A 23,800-nucleotide genomic window follows, 5' to 3' on the forward strand; every position below is an offset into this window, starting at 1 on the left:
AGGGATATATCTGATTGTGTTGCAACCAAATTCAGATTTAATAATCTTATTTTTACATAGTACCCTTTCCACAAAAAAATGTTGACATCAGAATTATAATGTGGAAAATATACATCAATTGATTGTAATTGTAACTGTATTGTTGCACTGTAATATATGCAATTTAGCTGATGCTATTTGCTAGCTGTCAGGCACAAATGTTTGTATATCTCTAAAATACAACTTATTGCTTTATTTAACTTAATATTCTCTCATGAAACTGCAATCCGAGTACTTTCATGGAATAATGCTTTTTGAAGCCTTGTTAATTTGTTAATTGAAACCATTTTATTGATAATTGTTAGTGACAAAGACATTTGGGAATACATGAACTGCTCATATCTTAAGACAGCATTATGGTCGCAGTTAATTCATGCCACTGCACCTCTAATCGCGGCCCCACACGACTCTCACACGCTTGGCATGGATTCAGTCGAGGGTGCGGCAGCCGAGGCCTACGGAGGAGAGTTGCAGCTCTACTCCAGAGCGCACATCTATGCAGGCGCCCTCATTATTTTCCAGACGAGGTCTCTGAGGTGTGCCATATATACGGCTCGACTTTAAGGCCGTCAGGTGACACTCGACCACATCGCAAAGCCGATACAGGATGGAGTTTATTCATCTCATTAAGACGGCTGAATTTTTGCTTGAAAGCACTGGCATAATTTATGGTTACTTATGATATTGTTTCACAGGAAATTCTGGTGGGGTACTAGGGGCCTGGTATACATTAGCCCTTGGGGTAACTTTGCTAAAGTACACCAGCAAAGGTTAAGTTTAAATTTAAAGGTAGCATCTGTAGAAAAAGTATATACTACTAATTATTTACATTTTGATCAAAAAAACATAGTAAATACAATTATTAAAAAGAACTTCTGTTGTCATTTATTATGGAAAAAAACTGAATTTTGTATCTGTTTCCTATTTGCTGTTTAGATCTTATTAGTGCAAAGTTAATGATCCATTCATGGGGGCTAATAGCACTTCTGTGGGGGGTGCTGCATTCTGTGCAGAATGTGACTGCTCTAATATGACTGATCCGACTGAGTAAAAGTGGGTCGGGAATGTCGAGATGGAAGCGGATGTAGTCTGGAGTGAGCATGCAGGCTTGTGCGTCGAGCAGATCCTGTGGCCACGGCGACCTTGAAACCGGCAAAAACGAAGCGGAAAAGCTGCCGAAATGAAATGCTAGCTGTTCTGTGAGGGAGATGGGGGTGGCTGCGCTGAGAGAGAATGTGGTGTGCAGCAGAAATTAAAGCACATTGCCCTGGACTCAATAAAAGCCTAAATGATTCATTTCTAGGCAGGATCTGCTTAAGTGTTTAATTTGATGACCCTAGGCTGCTGTTTAATGCACTTGGTGCTCTACTTCTCTGCACTGATTCACAAATAAATATGCCAAATGAATACATGTAAATGTAAATGGAGGTGACTGTCAGTCACCTACAGCTGAAAATCCCAGTCCAGATGCACTCTCAAACACTGTGACTTTGATTATGATTCAGCATAACATCTTATTAATGTCCCCGAGGCAAGGAAAGTTTGCCCTGTTGATAATCTTCAATTATCTGTACTGAAAAATTCTCCAGACCTAAGGTAATTTCAGTAACAACAGAATGGGTCATCCTTAAAGGATAAAAAAGATAATGCACTCCTTGAGGTGAAAGGTAAATGATGGGGGGGGGGGGGGGGGGGGTAAAGGCGGTTAACAATCTGTGCCAATTAAAAGTGGTCTTATCATCTTATGGCACTTTTCAGCCAGTAAGCAAAGATCAGTAGAGGAAGAGTTTGCCGGGACATTTTCTTCTGCAAAGTAATTGGATTCCCTCTGGCGTCCTCCTTGGGAAAAGAGAAAACCCACTGGGCTGCTTTGCTGTTGTCGCCTCCACAGCCAAAGTAACGTCTGACTTCGGTAGTGATCACAGCCCCTGATAATGGAAAAAAACAACAACCAGAAACTCCAGAATCCTCTCAGAACTCCCTCAACTACTTCAACACACAATTATGGGATGAAAACCTTCCACTGGTGGGGCAGCCCAGTTTTCACAGAATGGCAATTCATTCTTTGTGTTACATCCGGCTATTTTCAAGTTTTTTAAAAAAAAAAACAAAAAACAAAATAGTATCACCTACTATCTGTTAGTTTATGCTGTGTAATTTTTTGGTTACAGTCACAAATACACCGTGTGTGGGTCATATAGAGATTTAAAAATAACACTTTAATTCAGATCCCATCCTATCTATGTGCATTGCATGTGTTGCACATCTCTGACCTACTTATTTATTCTGCATTATATCTTCTGCTTTTTATTTTTGCTTCCAGTATAACTATTTATTTTTCAGTATGACTTTCAGTATACAGTAACTGTTTATTCTCATATCGGTACTGTAAATGTCTTTTTATGCTTATATGGCGGAGTGGGACCACTTTACAGTTCACTGCAGGTTATATTTGTTAAATGTGCAAATGTTTTTTTTTACTTGAATGTAGACAATACTTCCCAGAGAGCCTGGTGACCAACCCAGGTAGTTTCGGGGCCCTGGAACACACCTGTCCATCAAAAGGTGCTCAGTAGAGACAATCAGTTCCACGTTGGTACACATGGGGTATTAGAGATGCAAGTTCCAACCCAGAAAGTGTTGCTATGCACTCAGCCATCATGCAGCTCTGACTATGAATAATAATATACATATCTATTATATTCGTCCATCTTCTAACAGATTGCCTAGTACAGGATTATGTGGGGGCCTGGAGCCTATCCCAGACTGCATAGAGCACAAGGCAGGGGACACCCTGGATGGGATCCATTGCTGGGCATACACTCACACGCTATTGGTCAGTTCATTTCAACTAAATGCATGTCTTTGGACTGTGGGAGCGAATCAGAGGACCCAGAGCAAACCTGTGAGAGCACAGAAATTCCACATAGATAGAGGAGGTGGGATTCAAGCCGCCACCCTATCTATTTACATAACAAACGTAAATAAAATAGACAATTCCTTATGCAGTGATTGTTCGAAAAATGGCTTGGTGAAAGTAATGCATGAATTAGATTAAACTGACAATTTTATTTTATTTGAAGTATGAAACCTATGAATGTTACTGTCTACTTTCATATGCAGTTTTTGGAAACCTGAAAAACTACCCCATTCCTGCTTGTGTATAGCCTGATAGTACAAGCAAGCACCAGTAATCTACAAGCATAGATATTTTTTTTAATCATCTATGAAAATGTCCTTGCTGTAAAGAAGGACGAACAAGATTAAATATTTCAAAACGCGCACACCATGCATAAGGGATTTGTGGAATGACGGCAGATATACAACCACCCAGCCAACATCCATTTTCCATAACCGCTTATCCAGCCTCAGGTCACGTGGGGTTTGAAGTCTATCCCAGGATGCACAGATCACGGGGCATCCTAGATGAGATTCCCAGTAATATATACAATAATCACGGAGTAAAAACCCGCTAATAAACAGACGATACAGGGAGAGAAGCCTGATGCACAGCAAACTACAAGCAAAATCCTGCTGGAAGTAAATGTGCAGTGACCAACATGGCAATGCCCCTTAGGGCTTCCTCACTGCCTGTCGGGGGCACATACCTGTGGCAATGCCCCTCAGATCTTCCTCACTGCCTGTTAGGGGCACATACCTGTGGCAATGCCCCTTAAGGCTTCCTCACTGCCTGTCGGGGGCACATACCTGTGGCAATGCCCCTTAGATCTTCCTCACTGCCTGTCGGGGGCACATACCTGGTGTCTCTCGGTTTCATAAAAACCAGTGCGCCTCTGTGGTAAAAACACACCTTGAGCCCATTAGTGAAAATGTGTCATTAGCAGTGCGAACGGCCACAGAGATCTTGTGTAAATTGAAGTACCTTTAGGCAGGAAACATTTTCTTACATCTCAGGGGTGGACCACTAATAGCTGATCTGTCTTTGTTGCGAAGCATCATTGTCGTGTTTCTGTATAAACCTAACACAGCAGATGCTGTCTTGCCTCTCCCCCCCCCCCCCCCATGATGTGCTCCCAGAAGGTGCAATGGAAAACCTAATGGGCGGGAGTGTGCTGTGAAATGGACGGGCCAGACGCGAGACAATGACAGGGCGGTCAGGCTGCAGTGTGGCACCCCTAGGAAGTGTCAAACAAACCACAAAGAAAGTTGCTTCTTCTCTGCCTGTTTCCTGTTGAAGTTTGATTCATCCTAGTCGAATCGAGTCAGGCGTCAGATAGCTAAAACAAAGGACAGTTGAACAATAAACACCGAACAATAAATACTGGGGCAGGTAAATTATAAAATAAAAATAAAAACAATACACTGCTATTAGCATTGACAACAGTGACTTAGTGCAAATAGTACAAGGAAAGAATAAATAGTGGTTAGTGCATAAACAGGTTCGTACTGGAGCTTTTCAATTTTGGGTTTTGGTGGGATGTTTTTAAAGAACCTGCATGCAGTGAGGTTTATTCTGGTATCACACCTCCTCCTCCCTCCTTTCTTTCCTTTGCCAGATGTTCATCCCTCCCTCTTTCTCTGTTCCACATCCAAAAAGGTTGGGGGCCACAGCCTTGCCTGCATGGCCAGATGTGACGATTCTGAGGCTTTTCCAGCATAAACATACTTGCCCGCATGTTCTCCAGTGGAACAGCTGGACTCAAAACAATTAACACACTGGTATTCTCTTATCGCCAGTGTTTCTCCAGCCACTGTTCCACTGTATCTTTTATTTTCTATGAAACCCTGGTAACATCAACTATATAATTCCATTTACTCTACTCACTCATACAAGCTGGTTATGAGCTCATAACCAGCCTTTCCTGGTTATGAGCCTTTGCTGGTTATGAGCCTTTCCTGGTTATGAGCCTTTGCTGGTTATGAGCCTTTGCTGGTTAGTTGCCTGAGAGTTGTAGTTGCAGACCAAGTTTTGCTCACACTCTGAGTGCAACTGTCACATCAACAATGGGGGGGGGGGGGGGGGGGCAGGAAAGTCGACATACCTTGGTTTGACATACTTATTAACACCCCCTCCCCCCCCCAGGGCTTTCTGTGAATAATGTGATTATCAAGGTCAAACACATAACACCTCTGAGCTTAAAATATTGTTATTTTTAATCTTTTTCTGTATTACATTACTGAATAGAAACCCACATAATTACAATCCCCCTCAACAAACACTTTCCTATAATTTCCCCTTTTATTTTTCATATTATAAGCCCTTTTTAATTTTTAGATGTTTTTTTCTATATTTTATGCATATGCAATCAAGTTTCCTTATTAAAAAGATCTTCGTTAAAGCATGGAGGTTAGGAACGTCCTTGAATTGAGCTTATTAACTCAATGCTGAAATATTGATGGGTGCATCGTAAAGAAATGACTGACTTTAGCTGCATCATGAATCCTGTAGGGAAACCAACATGGAAATAGCAGTGCAGATTATTAGGGGAGTCCATGATATGTGGAAGTACAGTGCATTTGCGAGCCGTTGCTAGGAAACACCACTGGCTGGTGAGTCAAGGAGAAAGCCGTCGCTTCACAGCGACTAGAACAGAACTATGAGCCCAGAATGGCTGAAAGCGTTCTTAACCTGCGTGGCGACTGCATTTATACTGATCGACATTATTTTTTATTGTACTTAACAGATCTTATTTTCCTGAAGAAAACTACAATCAAAGAAATATACTGCAAAACCTCTTTCCGGCTATATTAAATTCAGGAAATGGAAACATAATCACTGGTACGTTTAGGGTCAAACCATGCTTGCTTAGGATGAAATCATTTGTTGGGTGATAAACTGCAATAAAATTAAGATATTTAGAGATTACTTAAATCTATCCATCCATTACAGGGTTGCCAAGTAGAATACACAGTTTATTCTAATTCTTTTATTTCAATACAGTACATGTGTTTTTCTTTGTTATTTTCCATTGAAAATATTTGGAGTTAGCATTCTTTAGACCTAGGTCTGTAACTTTGAATCTCGCAGGAAATATGATGGTAATTTATCTCAAAGAGCTGCAGAGAAGCTCATTCCATGCACTGATCCTTCAGTGGAATTATTTCAGTGACATTCAATATTTATATTAGTCACCATGATTGTTAATGTGCAACATGATACTAACATTGATTTAGGTGTGATTTTGACCAAATGCATCAGAGGATATCGCACAAGAAACCATTTGTTATTTAAACAGAATCTAGAACATTCTGTGCTCTAGTTTGGAATTTTGGCATGAAGAGTATTATGGGTTGGGGAGTGGGGGTGCATTTTATATTAGTGAGGGGTGTGCAGGGTTATTTGGAGACAGGCAATGGAGTTAGACTCAATGAAACACATTTTGCACTCTTTACAGTGCTAAAGGCATCTGTCTTGGGTGATGGAGATACGTAGAAGTTATCCACGGGCAGAAGCAGTGCTTTTCAAATTTTTTATCATACAGCCAATGGAAGACCTGTGTCAGTACTACTGGTAACAGTAATGGAGGCCTGTCTAGAGACATATGGTACCTATTATCATCTGCAGTCTGGATCACAACTGAAAAGTTATTCATGCTGATTGCCATTAAGCATAAAAACTCAGTTAGGAGCTGTTGGCTCTGTATTTCTGCTAGATTTGCCAAAAAAACCAACAGATTACAACATTTCATAAATGAATTTGTCTCAAGTAACAACTCAGGAAGAACATACCCAGAAATCAGTCTACCTCGGGGAACAGATTTTCTGTATTTATTAATAATTCTCAAAGATACTTTTTTGATCATCCGCTATAGTTTATGTTGACCATATGATAACAGCGAAAACATCTTATTTAAATCGCAAATTTGCTCTGGAGCAATCCATCTTGGCAAAATCATAAAAGATTGTTTTCACTCATATATCCAAATTAGAACCTAATTATCGTTGTATGATTTAACATCTTCCTTGGTTGAAACATTGTTATGGTAGCCACCAACAAATCTCCAAACAATTGCTTTCCATTGGTCCTGATCTCCAGAGAGACCTTCATTCCGGTCACAAGTTTTAAACACAAGTTGCTTTTCAGCTTGCCACTAACAGGATGGGATGCCGAGGTCTTCACTCAAGGTAGACCTTTAACTTGGGTTCATGAGGGGGCAGCAGGACCTATAAGGTTAATTACCTGGAAGGTCTGCCGCCTTAACCCTTCCATCCGTTTCAGATGTCTTTCACCAATTAGCCCCACAGTGGTGCTATGTCACAGATCCATTTAGAGAACAAATCTGTGTTGCGTGCAATATCACAACACACCAGAAGAGCCTTGTAATTATTCTGTCACGTCTCCACTTCAGGCCTGGCTCTCCCTGTCCTGTTCCATGTGGCCATCTTGACCTCTTTCCTCCCCTACTCTACAGACCAATTAAAACTGCCCGGGCTCTGTCTTTAGAAAGCTGTTGTCTGCTTAACAAAGGCTCAAAGTTCTCCGATAATGGCACCCAAGGGAACTGCCCGAGGTTATCTCACAGGTTCTCCTGCTGTATCCAGGCCTCAGAGGATCGAAGCTACAACGAGGGCGATAAGTCCGTCTCCCAGGCGTGCTTCCTGAGCAATGATAAAGAACATAAACCTATTAGCATTGTGCATCGACTTGAAATTAAAATGCAACAGCTTCTGGGGGTCGGAAGATTGGCCCCAAGCGATGGAGGCAGAGGAGATGCTTTGAAACAAGAACAATCAAAGACTTCTTTAGACGCCACTCTAGACAGTGTTGTCATAATTGTGGGCACTGACTGAATTTTGTCACACCTATTATAGTATCATAGATTTAAAGTAAATCAAATACAGAACTCAAACTTCTTTCCATATGAAAGTTTCTGTTCATATGAAAGTTTCTGTTCATATGAAAGTTTCTGTTTATATGAAACTTTCATAGCTACTATGTATCTTCACGTTATCTTTCACATTTAAACAATACCAGGGTTACCAACATTGGTCAGCTGGCTGGAGTGAGATTTTCAATTGCAGAGTCTGCACACACATGCACATGCATTTACATGTATGTAACAGTTTTGTTACCTTGAAAATAGTCTGTGGGGTTTGCAAACTACCCCAACGCTTTTAGGTATTTTTACGTTTGTAATGGAATAATATTTATTTGCCATAAGATTTCTTGCATGAGAGTCTGAAAAGTGTGAGTGTCACGCCAGATGTGTGAGAGTAGGCAGCCCTGCATTACAAATCTTAAGCTGTGATGGTTTTCATTCTTACACTGATGCAGAAGCTTGCTTAGATATTGTAAACCAGGGGTGGCCAATCTTATGCTCAAAGGGCCAGTGTGTGTGCAGGTTTCTGGGATAACCTCTAGGTTTACTGTTCAAACCCAGGTGTGAGGACTCTTCAGCCAAGCAGCGTAATCTTACTAATCTAATTATGGATTTGCAGCAAAAACCAGCATACATGACAAACCAGCAGCCCCTCTTATAGACAATCAATAGTGGTGATTAATTATTTGACTAAACTGAAAATTACTGCCTATAATGCTTGAATTTTGTTAGTAACTTGTTACTAGGTACAATATGTTTACCTGTGTCACCCACAAAAAGGGTGTTGCCACAATAGTATTTTGAAGAGTTGTGGAAAACAAAATACTGCTCAAAATATCTTATGATTCTGTGCCTGTTAATATTGATTCTATTTGTGATTAAGCTCAGCAAAGCGCCCAAAGAAATGCTAACATAGAATCATAGCCTCTATCGCCCTCTGCTGTTGGCAAGAAAAAAGCAGGAATGTTAAAAGAAATTCACAGAAAAGCAAGGTGGTGTAATTTTAAAAAGTTTAATTAATATTAAACAAAATTATTCCTGCTATTTTCACATTTTAGTCTTTGCATTTTCTGTTTGCTTTTCTCGGCTGACAAATCACAAAGTCAATATATAACGGAATAAACAGCAAGTAGTTAAAATTTAAGCAGGGATCGAGAACAATCCGAATCAATCTGGGAACCTTGATATGTCAGGTTCCGCCAGATGCTCGGGTCTGACTCAGCACTTAAGCACTTTAGGGACAATATACAGTATTACTCACAAACAGTGGGAGTTACTATGGGCTTCATAGTACAGGGTTCCCCAGCCCAATTTAAGATGTATTTTTAACTGGCACGCACCCTTAACAACTACTATTTACATAGCTTCACAAATATTTCCTAATAAATGCTAAGTTAAAGGCTTTACTGTTTCACACTGTATTTGTCAGACTTAATATTGTACATCCATGTGACTCTCACCAGGATAAGCCATTGGATGATGGAGGGATGCAATACTGCACATGTACTGAAGAACCAAAACATTATGACCACCCACAGATGATCCAAACAATGGTGATTATCTCTGAACAACTGTTTTCATCACGAGTCTGGCATATATTAAATGCCAATCAAATAGCTGCTTTTCATAGGCGATGAGTTGGATGCAGGAGAAAAGGGTTAGTGTAAAGATCTGAGTGGCTCTGACAAGGGGCAAACGGTCATGGCTTGACACCCGGGTTGAAGCATCCCCAAAACGGCAAGCCTTGTGGGGAGCTCACAGTCAGAGGTGTTGTGTACCTACTGACAGCGGTCAGAGTTGGGAAATACATGAACCGGTGACTGACTTTCAGGCACCCAAGGCTTGGTGATCTGCAGGGACAGCAGAGTCTGTCCCGTCTGGTAAATTTTAATACTGCGCATGAAATAAACAATGTATTTTGGGAATTTTACACAAAATTATACACCCCCTGATAAACAGCCAAGCCAATCAGACATCTCCTCCTTCCTAAATACCATATATTTACCCCAACTTATTAAGGACCAAATAGATGAATTAGACAAACCACTAACAGCTAAGGAACTCCATATCGAACTCAATAAAATGCCAAATAATAAGCATTCAGGACCTGATGGCTTTCCTGCCAAGTTCTACAAACATTACTGGAGTACAATGTCGTCCCTGTTTTTCAGAATGGTACTTGACATCCAGCACAATTCCAAAATCCCTCAGCACATGAAAACACCCGTCATCACAGTACAAATAAAACCCAACAAAGACCTAACCCTTTGCCCCCCACTATTACTCATCAACACAGATCGCAAAATTATTAGTAAAGCACGCGCCACCCGACTTGAAACAGTAAACCCATCATTAATACATTCAGCTCAAACCAGATTCATCATAGGTAGACATTCATCAAATAATATGCACAGATTATTTAATTTAATGTCTCAAAACAAAACAAATTGGAAACAATAATCATATCCCTAGATTCAGAAAAGCCATTTGATAGAGTAAATTGGACATTCCTGCATGAAACACTTCTTAAATTTGGTTTCGGAGAGTTGTTTCTACATTGGGTAAGAATATTATCCAGTTCACCAATGGCCACAGTGGTTACTAACATCACAGAGGTTCACACTGCAAAGGGCAACCAGGCAAGGATATCCACTCTCCTCATCACTTTCTGTCCTGTTCATTGAACCTCTTGCCACTGCAAAACGCTAAAAACAATATTCTCAGAGGACCAACCAAAAGATCAAGCCCTACACAGGTGATGTGCTTCTCGATTTGCAAGATCCTTTCAAGAAGTCATCAAGCGTATTAACTCATTCTCCAAAGTCTCTGACTACTCCATAAATTGGACAAACTCCACAATGCTACTCATACAGTACATGGTGAGTACTGGAATGATACAGCTCAAAACTCACCTGTCCCCATTTCCACTGGCAACATCAAGTACAGGCACCTGTACTTGATGCTGATGGAATAACTTGATGAGTTATTCCACTTCAACTTCACCTGATTAATAAAAAAAGAAAATGAAGACGATTTAAACCGATGGATAAACTTACCTTTCTCATTAATTAGTAGAATAACAAATGTAAAATCTTATTACCAAAAATTACCTTTTTACAATGATCCCAACTCAGCCCACAACAAATTCCAGTACCTCCAATTAAACTCTGTTCTTAAATCTAAAATCAATATACTAAATCACAGTTTATTACCATTTCCACTTGTAGAAGAAATAAAAAAATAGCTGACACAAAGAAATTTCTCTCAACTTGAAAAAGGACCTATCATCTACAACAAACGCAGAATTCTGGACCCAGATATGCAAGAACACCTTCTCTATGACTGAAAACACTAACCTGCAGCTAATTCAATATCAAATCATTCACAGAGCATACATTACCCAGCACAATATGTATAAAATGGGCTTTCTAGAAACGGAAACATGTTCACAGTGTGCACTGCGCACCTCAGATGCCTATTTCCACTCCCTTTGGCTCTGCCCACGAGTTCTAAGTTTCTGGAAAGAAATCCCTAACAGAATCTCCACTATACTTAGCTGCAGCATTCCACTATCTCCTTCCATCTGTCTACTTGGAGATCTCTCAGACATAACCCCACCAATCGAAGATGCAGAACCCATACTGGTCGCCTCAGCTATCTCCAGGAAAACTGGTGAAGAAAACTGGGGAACCAGACAAATATTAAATATCTCACAATGGTCAAACCTACTCAAAGAATGTATATCCATGGAATCTATTACCCTATAGCATCAAACCCCATACTTAAAAAAGTTTGGGGCTCATTTACCATCACGCTGGACTTGCCTGTAAACTAAATCCACTGAACGACACACATAAATTCACACACACACACAGACTCTACAGCTCCTTAATGCAATCATACCCTAATTGCTGCATCTCATAACTCTGACAACTTCACAGAAGATCCCTACCTACCCCAGTGAGTGTATGGCTTTGTTTTGTCTTGTCCTGTCTGTCTACATCAATCTGCACGGTCTTACAAAGTTATGTCGTGCGTCTTCCCTGCCATGACTTATTTGTCCATCTATGTAGCGTTACATCATAATTGGGGGTGGGCTGATTTGGAGTGGCTTCATTTAATGTATTAATCTGGTCTTCAGCTAATTAAAAATAACATTGTCCTCCAAAGAGGGGGGTGGCGGTTGGGGATTAAAAAAAAGGAGAGAGAGAATAAAAAACAAGATCTGCGTGTGAAATGACTGTGTCAGAGGACACAGTGCATTACACTCTGCTGCGTATGGGGCTGCATAGCCACGGAGCGGTTAGGGTGCCCATGCTTACCCCTCTCCATCTGCAAAAGCACCTGCAATGGACACACAATCATTGGGTTGGGACCAGTGGCAGAAGGTTGTCCGATCCAATTAGTCCCATTTTCTTTTACCTCACGTGAATGATCAGGCACGCGTGCGACATCTCCCTGGGGAGCAGATGGCACCAGGATGCACTGCAGGAAGAAGGTGGAGCCGGCTGAGGGAGTGTGATGCTCTCTGCAATGTTCTGCTGGGAAACCTTGGCTCAGGTAATTGATGTCGTGGAGGGGATTGTTATGCGTGACACTTATCACAACATCGTTGCAGTTCATGGCAACAGTATTCTGTAACACATTACTTCAGGGGCTACAAATACTTAGTAATACCTCAGTTACTACTGAAGTACAGATCATGAACAAATATAGTAACTAGTTGAAATTAAAGATGCATCATGATTCATTAATAAACAAACATGATCAGTATTATTCATCACATGTTCTTTCAGTAGTTCCTTAGTAGTTCACAATGGCTTACAGAATTAACAGATATAGTAACAAATATAGTAACTGCTTAAGATAAAAGATGTGTCAGTTCATTAATGAGATCAGCATGTAACAAGTCTTAGTTTGTGGTTCATTAACACATAAGTAATAGCATCATAATAGCATAATACTATATTATTTGTGGCCCCTCAAGTAAAGTATTACCCGGTATTCAGTGGTATGGCAGTGGCATCTATCACCAGCATAACACACCCTGTCACACTGCACAAACTGTTCAACAGTGGCTTGCGGAAGAAGTGGTCAAGGTGTTACCCAGCCTGCCAAATTCTGCAGATCTGAATCCTGTCGAGAATCACTGTGATATGAACAGTGAGTCAGATCCTCAGCGGCTCCATCTCGCAACTTAGGGAGCTTAAAGGATCGGTTGCTGGCATCTTGGTGCCAGATACCACGGGACGCCTTCAGAGGTCTCGCTGAATCCATGTCTCTGCGGGTCACAGCTGTGTTGGCAGCACACAGAGGACCAGCAGCATATTAGGAATAAGGTTTTGCCTCCTCATTGTATGTTTGATTTGTATTGTTTAATTATTTGGCAATGAATACCAAACAATGAAATGTCAAGCATTGTGATTAGACTCTTGGTGAAATTTCTGGTGAGATTAGATCCAGTGGTCCTTTAGTTATTAAACTGGTGAAACTCCTGGTGTTAGACATATAAGTCTGAAAGGTCAGACTAGTTGGCACATCTCTTACATACACACACACACACACACACACACACACACACACACACACACACAAACACAGACAGACATCTATACTAACAGTCCATGTATTCATATCATTTTGGGGACCATTCATTCATTTCTATGGGGAAAACTCTAATCCCAACATGACGACCTTAACCCCTACCCAGCCCTAAACCTAACCATAAGCAATCAAAAGAAATACAAGACTTTTGGCTATTTTAGTTGTTTGATTGCATTCACAGATTTTGTAGAACTGAGGTTACCCTTGTGGGAACTGGAAAGATGTCCCCACAAGGTAAAGAGTAACAGGTTTTATCACGTTGTGGGGACACTCTCAGAGGCAGCTCAGAGAGGCCAGACAGCCCAGATCCCATGTCTGTATATTGGGCAAGGAAATCCCATGCAGACCAGGGGAGCCTCAAACCCAGGAGCCTGGAGCCATAGGTATGTGCTGCTTACCTGCTTCACCATTCTGTCCCAGGATAAACACCATTCAATATTAATAGAGGGATGCAGTGACCAGTCAATTACAGACCACCCACCTGTCTGTAATTCAATTACATCAGAGGCAGAATAGCGTTAGCATATACTGTCACCAATTACTTGCTCATTATTTCAAGAGAATTAACCTATGCATAAGGAAAAGGACAAGTAAAGGCAGAGGAGGACAGAGAGAAGAGGTCGAGGGATCCTGGTGTGAATGGTGGATACTAGTGGCTAGACAAAGCCCACACTAAAATTTGGTCAGACCACGTGCTTTTTCAGTGCAAATTCAGTTGACTTGTTAAAGTTTCACTTAGCTTAGCAAGGTTATTTGGAGAAGGCACCAGAGAGTAGAGTTTATTTTTTTAAAAATGTGACCAGAAAAACCAGCGCCAAACTTTTTATCTTTATAATACACCATGGGGGACCTTTCGTGGAATGACATTTCAATACACTGTATACTGTGTATATTGTTGTATTGACAATAAAACAATCTTGAATCTTGATGGTGCATGAAAAATCTTGGTCATGTGATCCAGCTGTAGAAGGCAGGGGACCATTGCAAAATGGCTGTGTGACTAACAGGAAATATGTCACCATTTGTATTCATTCTCCAAACACTGACAGAGGCCAGCTGCTGAGGTCTGAGCAATGATCAATACAGATGGACCTGAGTGGACTGTTGATAAATAGGTTATACGGACCTATAAATCAATGACAGGGGAATGAAAGAGATGCAGGAGAGCACATACACACCAGCCCTGTCTTCAGGGGCCACCTTCCACACAGTGCCTTTAATTACACTGGCTTACAAAATTTTTGTTTCCTTTATAATTTTTGGTGTGCCACATAGATTTAGTGATGTAACAGACACATTGCAGCACATACACATTTGGGAAACAAACACAATTATCAACTGAGACACAGAGCAAGGAATGGCACTTAAATACACTTAAATGCACTGATAACAAGGGCATAACGAGGAACAGGTGTGGGCCATTAATAAATACACACAAGTGGCTTGGAGCTTCAGGAACAGATGAGGGTAATTAACAAACACTAAGGACTGAAACACTAGGAATACATGTGAAACAAGACATTAATACAAAACCTGACAAAGGCAGGGATTAGCAGAAACAAAGACACAAAAATAAAGACCCTATACTTGTAATACAAGGACATAATAACCAGGGGGAAAAACAAAACTCAAAATGTCCAAGAAAGTTGAACTACAACTCACAATGGCATGAAAGCACTGTTCATAGTTTGCAGCCACCAGCTCAGCCGCATGGTGCCCCAAGGAGCAGGGGAACACACTAGGAACCGTGAAAGCGATAAAACACAGAAAACAATGAGATGGCCAGCAACACCTGCTGGCCAAACAGGGAAATAGACATTCCTGACTTTCTCCATCTTCTATTGGCAAGTTGTGTTGTCTATTCTTCAGTGTTGTTTGAATGAATGAAGGTTACATTTAAATAGCACTTTACAGAACCAATGGGGAGAGACATTAACCACTATGTAGCACTCACCTGGACAACCTGACAGTAGCCATTCTGGCCTTCAATACACTGACTACATAGCAGGAGAGAATTCCCCAATTAGATATAGGGAATGATTGGGAGGCCAGGTTTAGTATCACCACAGTGAGCAACTTTAGCCAGGACAGCAGGGCACCACCCCTTCACTTTCAGAAATTGCCAAGGGATCTTACATGACCTGTGAAAGTCAGGACCTTGATTTTACATCTCTTTTGAGAGATGGCACAATTTTTATAGCACATTGTTCCCATCACTGCACTGGGATTCACCCAGACCACAAGACCACCACCCAGGCCACACTAACTCCTCTTCCAGCAACAACCCAGCTCTACTATTTGGTCTCCCATCCAAGTACTGGCCAGGCCCAAACCTGCTTAGCTTCAGATGGATTGCCTAGTCTGAACTGCAGGCAGGATGGCTGCTGACACTTGGGAGAGTTGATTGGTTTCACACAGTTGCATGAAGCTTGGTGTCATCATCATGACAATGGTAATTAACACCATTGCTGTGAATAATTTCCCCAGGGGGCGGTATATGCTAGGAGAACACCATTGGGCCCTTTAATGAGTCCTGAGGAACCCCATACGCATTATCAAAACCTGAAGCGAGAAGTAAATTGTTAATTACTCTGACTGCTGTCAAAAATCCAGATTGAAATGTTGCGGTATTTGCTGTATTTGGTCTCTGAAACTGAAAGACTCACCATGGTGTCTGCAGTCACATGCAGAGTCTCCTTCGTTAGCCGTATCATAAACAGGCAAGATGTAAGATCTCTGTGGCATCTCTGCTCAGTGTAACAAGAGCAAATGACTGACAATGATGAGTACGTCTAGAAGCAGCATTAGGAGAAGATGCATCGCAAGTGCTACCATCCGCTGGACTGGAGACCAACATCAGCCTAAACTGAGCAAGCATCTTTTTATAGGTTAGCAGGCTGTCTTTCCAAATAACATATATGGTGGTATCTGTCACCTTTATCGTGATATGGGGAGGAGAACCACAGATGGAGGGATATTGGGTATGGGGTATTGTTGTTTTCTGCGGTATGGGAATATGGAAATGGGCACCAAAAGGTGAGCAAAAGGAAAAAGGCACTGAAATATTCGGAAGAAGGCCTTGGGGATATGAGCAACCAGAATGTGTGGGCTGTAAGAAAATAAGCAACTGTGGACAGGGTGACCTTTCTACAATCCCTGTTTAGTATTTCCATCCCATTATGCTATAATACTAAGCATTTCTGAACATGGACCACATTCCTCAATTCCGGTGCTGGAGGGCTGGTCTACAGCACAATTTGAAAATTTCCCTACTCAAACACAAGCTGATTGTCAGGTTCAGTAGGTGTGTTTGAGCAGAGAAATTGGGGAGACTGGGCCTCCAGGAACGGATCTGGGGCACCTTCCTCTGTAATAACAGTAATAATATTATTAATGTAGGGTGGGTGTGGGGCCTCAGCGAGTTACAGCACTGTGCCTGTGATTGGAATGTCACTGGATCAAATAGCATAGTCGCCAGACTGATTTCACTGTTAGTTGAAATTGAGCAGGTTCTGTACATTTTGTTGGTTGTGTAAATGCAATAAAAGAGCAGCCATAATAATTTAATATGTGAACTTGCCATAATAAGTTTAGCTATAGCTAACACTGTGTGGTGGCCAGTGTAAGTTAGGACATGTTAAATTACTTAAAAAGTACATAAAGTTATGTATCTTAAAATGAGAGATTGTTAAATTTTATCATCATTTCAGTGTTTTACATTCGTAAAATGCTTGAGCTTTGAAATTTGCAGGGTGGTCATTTGACCCTAAAGTGTAATCAGCCACAAAAACTGATCAATGTGAATTATAGGGGGCAGAATGTGAATTATACATAATTTGCCATAGGTTGACTGTATTAGGTTTGCTGAGAATCGGACATTGCTTGGAAAGATTTTTGGTACTGGTCACGCTATTATTTTGATGGTCTCTGCTGCCACCTAATGGTTGATAACTACTGGAAAAACGTAGAATGCTAAGGCAAAATATTTTCATTGACATTGTAAACACAAAAAGTAAATTCTCTGTGGCAACTCCCATGTGGAGAAGCAGTAGTCTTGGCAAGAACACTCTGCACTTCAGATATAATCGTTAAAAGGCACAGTGGGTGGAAATATTTACATATATATCTGTTTCTGAGTTGCTCAGTAAAACGTAGTGGCAGTGTCGGGGTTGGGGGATTTTTTAAATTAGAGAAAACTGATATGTTATGGTAATGAGTTCAGGAGAATGACCCATATACTGTACTTTGTGTTAATTCTACTTTAATTTGGATATTTAAATGAATAAATATTTATGATTAGAAGTTTTAATATTGGGTGCTATTAATCGTGATCGATTACAGAAAACTGTACATGTGCAATCAATTTGTTTTAATAAATGCATACCCCCTGGCTCCAACACACCCCCGACACAGCCTCCCATGTCAAAAATATTTTATATGCAATAAGAAAAATCAAATGAGTGGGGGGGGGGGATCTAGTAAAAGCAAAATTAGGCTTGCTTCACCTGCTCGTGCAACACAACAACCAATATGCCAATGTAGTTTTTGGTTCAACCAGTACCTCATACCTGTGTGCCAATGTGATAATGAGTTGAGGGGGGTGGCAGCGTTGATTTGAGCCATGGGGGGTGGCACATACACTATTTGGCCAAAGGAATGTGGATACCAGCTTATCCAACATTTCACTCTGAAAGGTATTAATATGAAATTGGCTAACCCTTAGTTGCTGTGATAGTCTGCACTCTTCTGGGAAGGCTTTCCATTAGATGTTGGCATATTGCTGGTAGAATTTGCTGCTATTCAGCTTGGGTGTTGATCTGAATCTGTCCGATGTGTCTTGTGACACGACCGACATAAAGCACTATGGGATTTGAAGTTTTATTGGTACGCGATATAAAATCTAAAAGCATTCCACAGGAAAAAAAAACTAAACGTTTACTTAGTGAAACAATGTTTGCTAAAATAGATAATGTTTTAGTAATTTGGGATCCAGAAGTGAAGTATTGCGACTGGTCATAAAAGTACATATATACCTTTTGCGGCTTCGGACGCATGCGCGTCTGTCAGTTATACGCATGCTCAGTCGGACCCCACGCTCTATGTATAAAACCACGAGCGCGACTGTCCCTTTCCACCTTCAGCCATTTTACAAAATGCTGGCTTCCGTGGGACGGTGCTGCACCAGTGCGCTTCAGGCGCTGAAGCCTGGGGTTAACCCGCTGAAAGTCTTTAGTGGAGCCCCTGCAGCTCTGTGCTCACGTAAGTAACTTGCATGCTTCCAGTCATTTAAAGTCTTTTGATATCCGTTGGATAGTTTAGGAGGTAATGACCAGCGACATTGAAATTAGTTGCATTCTACATGCAGGTTATCAGTACAGGCCGAACGCATACAATCATAAGACTGAATGAAATTTAAAGTTTCAGCCGATCTTCCCCGGCACTGTACGGCTTCGTTGATTTTGGGACGTTGTTTGCTCAGATGTTTTGGTGATTTGGTTTATTCTAAAAGTCGGAATGACCTTTATTTGTCATGTTACAGAGTCATCTGATTCTGGACCGGTTAACGTTCGTATTGTATTACCGCAGGAGTAATTAAGGCCTTGATCTTGGATTACGGTGTTTTGTTCTCTTCTGATGTCTTTGAAGAATAATCGACAAAATGTGTCCCGGTTTGTCAGAGGTTTTTGGGCTCTCCATGTGGCCTTTTTGTTATCGCCTTGCGTCTGGTTGAGCTGTCAGTGGAGTTTTTTCTGCTCAAAAATAAAATGTTAGATCTATGGGGACTATGTTATATGTACTCCAAATATGGAAAATTGAGATTTCTAGGTAGTTTATCCATCGATCTAGTAGGTGGTTTGTCATTCATCCATTTTTGTGTTGCGCTCCGTTTAGTTTGTTCGTATTTGGAAACTTGAATGACCATAATGCCGTTCATTGGGATTGAAGATACTGAGTTGAGCATTGAACCCAGCATTGAAATTCCAGTTTAATCTCCTGACTTACTTAAAAAGTAGCCTTTTGTGTGATGTTAATCTGTTTCACTGTGATTTGATCGACTTTACAGGCCGGGATTATGCTGCAGCCGCTGCTCCTTCTGCCAAGCCGTCGACTGCCAATGGCCGCATCGTCGCAGTTATTGGTGCTGTCGTAGATGTCCAGTTCGATGAAGGTCTGCCTCCTATCCTCAATGCTCTGGAAGTTTCTGGTCGTGAGACCAGGCTGGTGCTGGAGGTTGCACAGCATCTTGGTAAGCGTAATGCATACTAGCATACACTTTCTGTTTTTGTTTTTTTTTCTATTTATTTGAAAAATGGTGCTGGAATCTAATGAAATGTGCCTCTTCAGGTGAGAACACTGTGCGTACCATTGCTATGGATGGTACTGAAGGTCTGGTGCGTGGACAGAAGGTCATCGATACTGGCGCCCCCATTAGAATTCCTGTCGGCCCAGAGACACTGGGTAGGATTATGAATGTCATCGGGGAGCCAATTGATGAGAGGGGACCAATTACCACCAAACAGTAAGTTTAGTGTGAATGTTATGTGAACTTGCCAAATAGAATGAAACTGAGTAATTGCACTGATTGTAGTCAAGTGCGATGTGTGTTAGCATCCACTCTGAGTATTTTTCATCTGGTATTTTATTCAGTCCTGTTTCTATCAATACTGGATTATGATGATGTATTATTGGATTGATATTTAAAAGATGTTTACCCCCTCCCCAGAACTGCTCCCATCCATGCTGAAGCCCCTGAGTTTACTGACATGAGTGTGGAGCAAGAGATCTTGGTGACTGGCATCAAGGTGGTTGACTTGCTTGCTCCTTACGCCAAGGGCGGTAAAATCGGTATGTGGAAAAGTGGACTGGTGTTATGTCAGATGGATCAGCATCCAGTTTGATTTTGCTCTAAAGCTTTTATGTTGCCTATAGTGACTGAATCTGTTCTCCACTTCTTCTTTTATTTTATTTTTTTTAATAATTAGGCTTGTTTGGTGGTGCTGGTGTGGGTAAGACTGTGCTTATCATGGAGCTGATCAACAATGTGGCCAAAGCCCATGGCGGATACTCTGTGTTTGCTGGAGTAGGAGAGCGCACCCGTGAAGGGAATGACTTGTACCATGAAATGATTGAATCTGGTGTCATCAACCTTAAGGATACTACTTCAAAGGTGAAGACTTCCTTTGCCCTGCTTGATCTCCACTCGGTTTTAGAGACGCTCCCCGTGTTAAGATGGGATTAGGTTAATTGGAAAATAACCTGAAGCGAAAATGTGTTATAATAGACACCTAACCAATGGAACATTGTAGCCTACTTTAAACCTGCTTGGAACACTTGCGTTAGCCTACGGTTGGGAGAAATGATTAACACAAAGCCAATTTTACTATAGAGTTGAATATCTTATGTAATTTATTGAATAATGTACTGAAAGTGAACAACAGATTGGAATTGGAATACCCACCGTAGAGTTGAAATATCGTAACTGGGGCCATCGTAACCCGAGGAGTGTGTGTGTGTGCGCGTGCATTTATACGTTGCGATAAATTGTATTTGCAATATGCTTCCACACACAGGTAGCGCTGGTGTATGGGCAGATGAACGAGCCCCCCGGTGCCCGCGCGAGAGTGGCTTTGACTGGTCTTACCGTTGCCGAGTATTTCCGCGATCAAGAGGGGCAGGACGTCCTGCTTTTCATTGACAACATCTTCAGATTCACCCAGGCTGGTTCTGAGGTGAGTTTGTCATATTGCAAGCTTTGGAAAGAGAGGTTTGTGATCAGTGTGAGGTCTCTTTCCAGCCTATAAGGTAAAATCTTTTTATAAATGCAACTGTTGTCTTAATTAAAAATTTTTTTTTTAGGTATCTGCCCTATTGGGTCGCATTCCCTCTGCTGTGGGTTACCAGCCCACACTAGCTACTGACATGGGTACAATGCAGGAAAGAATCACTACCACCAAGAAGGGTTCCATCACCTCTGTGCAGGCAAGTATGCTCATTTGCGTCTTTGCATCAGTGAAAATGCACCATCTTTGAAGTGTGTGTGGTGACTCGCTCTTTAAATGCTCTAGGCCATCTACGTGCCTGCTGATGACTTGACTGACCCTGCCCCGGCCACTACCTTCGCCCACTTGGATGCCACCACTGTGCTGTCTCGCGCTATCGCTGAGCTGGGCATCTATCCTGCTGTGGACCCGCTGGACTCCACCTCCCGCATCATGGACCCGAACATTGTTGGGGCTGAGCACTATGACGTCGCCCGTGGAGTGCAGAAGATCCTCCAGGTAAGCTGGAATGCTGTCAGTGAAGTTCTGTAGAAATTTGCATGAGATCATTTATTTATTTGGGTATTCTGCTGAATGGCTATAGCAGTCTAGTTTATATTTTGACCATTATGGGGTTGTTGTAAAGGCTGTAGTGATCCAGAAGGTGTTTTGGTCAGACTAGACAGGTGGTTTTTTTTTTTAAACTTTGAATATTTTCAGACCCTCTGTCCTGGGCTATGTTATACCCGGCTCATACTTCATTTGTCTACATGACACTATGGTCCACGTACAGATTTTTGTGTACATTTTGCATTAGTTTTTCAGTAATTACAGTCATTTTTCACTAGACCAAAAGGTTACACCTACTGGGAATCCTAGTAATGCACTGTTAAGTCTTTGCACATGTGCAATCGCACACAGTTTGCTAGACCCAAAATTTTGGGTCTTGGGCTGGATGCACACAGTCTGTGCAGACCCTCCTGATGACAAATTGAGTTGCACGCACTTGCGTGATATGTAACGGTGCACTGGCGAGTGAAGTATTAATTAGGCTTAAAGCGACGACACTTTGTTGACATGCCGCCATTACTGATGGAGTTCAAATGTCTCCCTTCAGGACTACAAATCCCTTCAGGATATCATTGCTATCCTGGGCATGGATGAGTTGTCTGAGGAAGACAAACTGACTGTGGCTCGTGCCCGGAAAATCCAGCGATTCCTTTCCCAGCCGTTCCAGGTGGCGGAGGTGTTTACTGGTCACTTGGGCAAACTGGTACCCCTGAAAGACACCATTAAGGGCTTCAAGAGCATTCTAGCAGGTTTGGGTCTTTTTTTTTTTTACAAGTCCATTGGTTACATCTGCTCAGAATGAGTTTGTATTCCTGTTTCTGAATCCGACTGTCCCTTACCTAGGTGAGTATGACCCCCTGCCTGAACAGGCTTTCTACATGGTCGGCCCCATTGAAGAAGTTGTCCAGAAGGCAGAGAAGCTGGCAGAAGAACATTCATAAATCACCTTGGAAGCTTGGAAAGGCTTTGGGGGGTAGAGCACTTGGATTATAATCATAAAGATGGTATCTGTCTTGTCATCTTCCCGTTTTATTTAATGTTTTTCTGTGAAGATGGAGATGGAATAAAGATCTGGTGACATGGCTCATTTTGTCGTCTTGACTCTCAGGGGAGAAGCGTTCACATGAATGGCACCTTTTTGACTACATGTTGAGCAAATTATCCAGTTGTCGAAGCTGTGAAATGGATTTAAGATCTTTCATAGCATTCACTCAGGATACTGAACTTGCACCTTAACTTATAAGTTGACTTCATAAGGCAACTGTTCAAGCTTCAAGTATTTGCCATAATTAAAGGTAAAGCTTCATAATGAGTGAAGACTCCCATAGGGTCTAATATATGTTTCGTTAATAATCTTGAATTATGCCTACAATATTCACACCTATATACTTATGTTTGGTCATTTTCACTTGTATTTGTTCTGCATCTAAGGCAGGGTGAGTGTAGCATGAATGGTTTATGTAACTTGATCTCTGAGCCCCAGCTGTGGGGAATCGTCATCCGGAAATGTAAATGTTTACCTCTTAAGGGAAAAACAATTACTGATATCTGTGACAAGGCCTGTTTGAGTACTTCCATTTCTGCTATGCATTTGGCCTACCATGGTATGATATAAGGCAGGGGTGTCAAACTCCAGTCCTGGGGGGCCGGAGCCCTGTGTAGTTTAGTTCTTTCCTATTGTACCACAAATGATTCACCTGAAGAGCTGTGTTGTAATTAGCACAAGGAGTTGAATCAAGTATGTTAAACGAGGGTAAACCAAAAACTGTGCAGGGCTCTGGCCCCCCAGGACTGAAGTTTGACACCCCTGGCATAAGGCGTATGAAATGGCCAACTCAAAACTGTTAAGGCAGGGGTGGGCAATCTTATGCACAAAGGGCCGGTGTTTCTATGCCTGTTTTTGGGATAACCTGTAGGTCAGCTGTTTAAACCCAGGTGTGAGGACTCTTCAGCCAATCAGTCCTCTAATTAGTAATCTATTTATGGATTTGCAACAAAAACCCGCATACACACCGGCCCTTGCGCATAAGATTGGCCACCCCTGTA

The 23,800-nt window shown here is 41.6% G+C and overlaps 2 protein-coding genes across 2 annotated transcripts in view; both read left to right on the top strand.

Moving 5' to 3' along the window:
- kcnj3a (potassium inwardly rectifying channel subfamily J member 3a) overlaps positions 1-2,870 on the top strand; it is a 46,824-nt gene extending 43,954 nt beyond the window's left edge. The window contains exon 4 of the transcript XR_002837511.2: positions 2,761-2,870. The gene's annotated coding sequence lies outside the window, so the exon portion shown is untranslated. The remainder of the gene's footprint in view (positions 1-2,760) is intronic.
- Positions 2,871-18,524: 15,654 nt separating this feature from the next.
- Positions 18,525-22,837, top strand: LOC111858248 (ATP synthase subunit beta, mitochondrial). The gene is made up of 10 exons (XM_023840258.2): positions 18,525-18,683; positions 19,489-19,671; positions 19,770-19,944; positions 20,149-20,270; positions 20,408-20,592; positions 20,996-21,154; positions 21,282-21,404; positions 21,491-21,703; positions 22,302-22,503; positions 22,598-22,837. Exons 1-10 carry the CDS (start codon positions 18,578-18,580, stop codon positions 22,693-22,695), a joined length of 1,566 nt encoding a protein of 521 aa, XP_023696026.2. The 5' UTR covers positions 18,525-18,577; the 3' UTR covers positions 22,696-22,837.
- The last annotated feature ends 963 nt before the right edge of the window (positions 22,838-23,800 follow it).

The sequence above is a fragment of the Paramormyrops kingsleyae genome, chromosome 1 (genome assembly GCF_048594095.1).
Source record: "Paramormyrops kingsleyae isolate MSU_618 chromosome 1, PKINGS_0.4, whole genome shotgun sequence".
Taxonomy (NCBI): Eukaryota; Metazoa; Chordata; class Actinopteri; order Osteoglossiformes; family Mormyridae; genus Paramormyrops; species Paramormyrops kingsleyae.

Bases quoted from the DNA above. Each gene is read 5' to 3' on its own strand.
- LOC111858248 (XM_023840258.2), top strand. From the start codon at position 18,578: ATGCTGGCTTCCGTGGGACGGTGCTGCACCAGTGCGCTTCAGGCGCTG. The intron at 18,684-19,488 runs GTAAGTAACTTG...TCGACTTTACAG, and splicing joins CCCTGCAGCTCTGTGCTCAC to GCCGGGATTATGCTGCAGCC. The intron at 19,672-19,769 runs GTAAGCGTAATG...GTGCCTCTTCAG, and splicing joins GGAGGTTGCACAGCATCTTG to GTGAGAACACTGTGCGTACC.